Here is a 5,171-nt window from a genome sequence, read left to right as displayed (position 1 = left end):
AGCCCTTGTTGTGCCGAGCACAACGGCACCCTTCTGAAATTTCTAGCTTGATTGGTTGAGGAGTTATGAGGTCAATTCCAAAATTCCACATTCCTATTTAGCACATAGGATTCCAAATTCCTGTCTATTCATAGGGATTGACATTTTGACCTCCATTTTTAGGCACTTGCTGTGCTTCAAAATTCTCCCCAAAATTACCCATGATTGTTGGGGTTATAGGCTTTGACCTAGAGGTGGTTGCATGTCTGTAGGTGCTGCACAAAAGAAATAGGAGCCAAAAAGGGACTGTTGCTGGAAAGGCCCCGTTTGGGCCTTCACCTCTAGGGATTTTGGGTCGTAACTCAGGAACGCAAGGGCCGAGAGAGATGAAACCAACTGCTCCTTGAAGCTCTCGAGGAGCTCTATCGCATATGTGAGAATCAGCTCTCTAGCCTGTGTTTTCAGATGTGCCAGCAGGGAAGGTTTCAAGGCCCAAAGGACATGTGGACTCATACACTCTAAAGGCCTGAGCTGTTGAAACTGCCCAACTCGATATTTTGCTATTTGAGGCCCCAGAGCTTCCACCAGGCGTCAGCGGAAAGGTCTGGATCAGCAGATCGCAGCCGTGCCCGAACCCAGGCCCTGCAGTGTTTCTGTGAGGAGCCAGGGGGCGCCACAATGTGAAAATGTCATGATTTTGAGGGCCCGTAACTGGTAAACGCAAGCACCCAGGGACACGAACCCCCACCTTCGAAAGCTGTGCTGAAGGGCTATGACATACGCCCAGCATACATGGTCAGCTCCACCAGGTGGCGCTCTTTGACCTTTAAGCCCTCTTCCTGATGGTCGAATTTGCACGCATCCTAAGAAGGTGGTAGCCCTTGTTGTGCCGAGCACAACGGCACCCTTCTGAAATTTCTAGCTTGATTGGTTGAGGAGTTATGAGGTCAATTCCAAAATTCCACATTCCTATTTAGCACATAGGATTCCAAATTCCTGTCTATTCATAGGGATTGACATTTTGACCTCCATTTTTAGGCACTTGCTGTGCTTCAAAATTCTCCCCAAAATTACCCATGATTGTTGGGGTTATAGGCTTTGACCTAGAGGTGGTTGCATGTCTGTAGGTGCTGCACAAAAGAAATAGGAGCCAAAAAGGGACTGTTGCTGGAAAGGCCCGTTTGGGCCTTCACCTCTAGGGATTTTGGGTCGTAACTCAGGAGCATGAGGGCCGAGAGAGATGAAACCAACTGCTCCATGAAGCTCTCGAGGAGCTCTATCGCATATGTGAGAATCAGCTCTCTAGCCTGTGTTTTCAGATGTGCCAGCAGGGAAGGTTTCAAGGCCCAAAGGACATGTGGACTCATACACTCTAAGGGCCTGAGCTGTTGAAACTGCCCAACTCGATATTTTGCTATTTGAGGCCCCAGAGCTTCCACCAGGGCGTCAGCGGAAAGGTCTGGATCAGCAGATCGCAGCCGTGCGAACCCAGGCCCTGCAGTGTTTCTGTGAGGAGCCAGGGGCGCCACAATGTGAAAATGTCATGATTTTGAGGGCCCGTAACTGGTAGCGCAAGCACCCAGGGACACGAACCCCCACCTTGAAAGCTGTGCTGAAGGGCTATGACATACGCCCAGCATACATGGTCAGCTCCACCAGGTGGCGCTCTTTGACCTTTAAGCCCTCTTCCTGATGGTCGAATTTGCATCCTAAGAAGGTGGTAGCCCTTGTTGTGCCGAGCACAACGGCACCCTTCTGAAATTTCTAGCTTGATTGGTTGAGGAGTTATGAGGTCAATTCCAAAATTCCACATTCCTATTTAGCACATAGGATTCCAAATTCCTGTCTATTCATAGGGATTGACATTTTGACCTCCATTTTTAGGCACTTGCTGTGCTTCAAAATTCTCCCCAAAATTACCCATGATTGTTGGGGTTATAGGCTTTGACCTAGAGGTGGTTGCATGTCTGTAGGTGCTGCACAAAAGAAATAGGAGCCAAAAAGGGACTGTTGCTGGAAAGGCCCCGTTTGGGCCTTCACCTCTAGGGATTTTGGGTCGTAACTCAGGAGCAAGGGCCGAGAGAGATGAAACCAACTGCTCCGCGAAGCTCTCGAGGAGCTCTATCGCATATGTGAGAATCACATTGTCAGTGTGAGTGGAAAAGATATTTTCAAATTCAATTCCAAAAGTTCCAAATAAATTACTTATCTCAAAATTGACAACTGGTTTGTGTGTGAGTGTGAATGGTTGTGTGTATGTATTTGTCAGCCCTTCAACTTATTACTTGCTAGTCCAGGCTGTACCCTGCCCTTAACCTGATGACAGCTGGGATTGGCTCCAGCCCCGAGTCATTCCGAACGGGACTAAGCCGTTAAGGTGATCATTGAATGAGGAAATTACTTTAAAACAAATGATTACATGTTCTTTTGAATGTATAAAGTGTTTTAATATCAAAACTGTCAAATCAGAATTATGATTTTAAGAATCATGAAAAGGTCATCATGCCAAGAAAATATCAGAATTGTGTGAAAAAGCACAAAAAAACTTAGGCCCTTTGTTTTCACTTTTTAAATCCTTATTTCACAGTTGTGAGTATTGAACAAAAATGAGATTTACCTCAACATAAAATAGAAAAAACATAACTCAAATAAAATTTAAAGTAAAATTGGTCCATAATTAAACAAATGTATCACCTAAAAAACACATGGGGAAATCATTTTCAAACAAAATGCTAACAAATCTTAATCAACACATAAAACCTGATTAACAACTTAAACACATTTTCACACACACAGACTTTTCTGTGTCAATTGGTGGTCCCTGAACACACCTCTGGCTCTCCTCAGCCAGGGTTTTGGCATCTGCTCTGTAAAAATAAACGCAGGACACATGATCAAACTAAATAAGCCTTTTGCATTTAATACAAATCAGGAAAAAGAAAGAAATTCCCTGCCCAAATTTCCAATATAATAATAATAAAAAAAAACCCTAAAAAAACAAGATGTAATTTGAGGATTTTGATCCAAAAAAAAAAAAAAAAAATCAGGAGGAAAGTATCCTTCAAAATTTTTCCATGACTTTTGGTACCAATTTCTTTTTTTTTCTTTTTTTTTCTTTTTTTTGTGAAAAAAAAAAATCAGATTTTCTGACTTTTTTCTGGAAGCAAAAACAAAAACCTCTTCCTAAATTATTTTTCAAAATTCTGAGAAAAAAGTCAGGATTCAAACTTTGATCTCAGAATTCTGACTTCAAACACAGTTATGGGGTCAGGACTAAGCTCAGTTTGTCCTCCACTGGGATGTCAGCCATCTCCTCTAGCAGGGTGTCGGGAACAAATTCTGTTATGTCCTGCCTCATGTCTGGAGTGTCGAGAATGAGGTCAGGTGTGAGCACAGTGGCAAGCGTGGGTTCAGGCATGTTTTCTTGAGCCTGCTCTGCAGGGGTCTCCTGCCCCTCTTCGGCCCTGGGTGCTTCAGGCTGGACGGATAAAGCTTGCTTTGTACCAGATCTTTGCTTGTACAGATAATACTCTGCAATTTTGGGTCTTAATCTGTCAAGCGTCACTACGCATGGTTCACATTCCTTCTTCGGTGAGAAGGACAGTTTCCTTCTGTGGCTGACCCAGTCTGAATTTTTGTCATCCAACTCCTCTGAAGAGGACACCAAGGAGGGGCTTGAAACCTCATCATCATACGGGGGTTCCTCTTCATCAGAGCTGGTGGACGGTGTCTCAGTATCATACTGAGGGGGGTGTGAAGAAGCCTTCTCCAAGGCCTTAAGTCTCAGCTTCCTGGTCTGGTGACCTGTCTCCTTGTCAGGAAGAGCGACATAAAACCTATCTGCCGTGTTCGGATCGTGGCACATAGATTTGGCCAGCTGCCTCCTTTCTTTCTCTGAAAGGTATCGGTTGGCCTGAAAGTTGAACAAAAAAAATAATTAATTTCTTCTACAGGAGTTGAAATTAACCATTTTCTCAACCCAGAACATGGTGTGTATAGAATTAGAGTCATGTTAAATGTTCGTGGTCCCAAACCCTTAGCACGTTGCCACAAAAAGTTCCAAATTTGGACTCTGAAATTGGAATATGGAGCTGACCATTTCCCCAAGTGCCTAGGGCCCCCAAATTTGCTGTGTATAATGTTTGAGTCATTCTGAGTCAAATGGGCTTGGTCCCAAGTGTCTAGCATGTTGCTACAAAAAGTTCCAACTTTTGACACTGAAATTGGAATATTGAATTGAACATGTTCCCATGTGCCTATGGCCCCCAAATTTGCTGTGTATACTGTTTGAGTCATTCTTATTTAAAAGTCCTCTGTCCCAAGTCTATAGCCTGATATTGGACATGTTAGAATCCACATTATTTATTCTAATTTTAAGAATTCTAATTAATGAGCAGGTTACAAGCTGGAAATCCTGTCCTACAAGCAGATTCCAACTTAACTTTGTTTCTTACCTGAGTTGATACGCTGCTCCTGATCTTAGTGACGGTGATGTTCCCTGCCATGCCAGCATCACTCCAAGCTGATTGGAGGAATGAACATGCATTTCACAGGGGTTTCCCCTGTTCTCCATGGAACACAAGAGGGTTGAACTGATATTCTCCGCAGCATTTCCTTTTAGCCAGGTCCTGGAGCCACTGAAACTCCTCCTCATCGAGGCTCAGTGCCGCTTGGCCAAAAGTTTTCACTGTTTTGTGTTCATCCACCTTGGTAAAAAAAAAACCCAAACAAAAAACAAAACAAAAAAAAAAAAAAACAAAAACAAATAATCAGTTTTCCTCAGATAAGTCAGGTATCAATTGTGCAGAATATCTTGAAGCCTTGTGACTTAAAGAAAAGTAATATTTCTTTCTATGATATTGTTTTGTTATGATTTATTTTGTAGGAAATATTTTAAAATGGTTCTGACACATTTTACTTATTTGGTTAATAAAGGATAGTTGACATGACATAGACCCAAGTTTTGTAACTGCATGTCCTTGACCTTTCAACTTTCTACACCATCACTCCAGAACTACTCCACAACAAGCTGTCCCAGCCTCCACCTGTCAGTGGATCACCAGCTTTCTGACAGACAGGCGGCAGAAGCTGGGCCGCGTCACATCCAGCACTCGGACCTCCAGCTCTGGCACCCCCCAGGGGTGTGTCCTCTCTCCATTGCTCTTCTCCATCTATACCAATGACTGCATCTC

General features: G+C 43.5%; 1 protein-coding gene across 1 annotated transcript; it reads right to left on the bottom strand.

Moving 5' to 3' along the window:
- Positions 1-3,143: 3,143 nt before the first annotated feature.
- LOC121511001 lies at positions 3,144-4,484 on the bottom strand. The gene is made up of 2 exons (XM_041789465.1): positions 4,434-4,484; positions 3,144-3,892 (listed from the first exon to the last, which is right to left on the bottom strand). The coding sequence occupies exons 1-2, from the start codon at positions 4,482-4,484 to the stop codon at positions 3,239-3,241; spliced, it is 705 nt and encodes a 234-aa protein (XP_041645399.1). The 3' UTR covers positions 3,144-3,238.
- Between the last annotated feature and the right edge of the window lie 687 nt (positions 4,485-5,171).

This window comes from Cheilinus undulatus, linkage group 1 (assembly GCF_018320785.1).
Source record: "Cheilinus undulatus linkage group 1, ASM1832078v1, whole genome shotgun sequence".
NCBI classification, from domain to species: domain Eukaryota; kingdom Metazoa; phylum Chordata; class Actinopteri; order Labriformes; family Labridae; genus Cheilinus; species Cheilinus undulatus.
Note: the sequence above shows the minus strand (reverse complement) of the source record. Positions and strands in the feature narration are given on the sequence as shown.

Excerpts from the sequence above, each read along its gene's own strand:
- LOC121511001 (XM_041789465.1), bottom strand. The coding sequence starts at position 4,484 with ATGGCAGGGAACATCACCGTCACTAAGATCAGGAGCAGCGTATCAACT. Across the intron at positions 3,893-4,433 it reads GGAGCAGCGTATCAACTCAG|GCCAACCGATACCTTTCAGA; the intron begins GTAAGAAACAAA and ends TTCAACTTTCAG.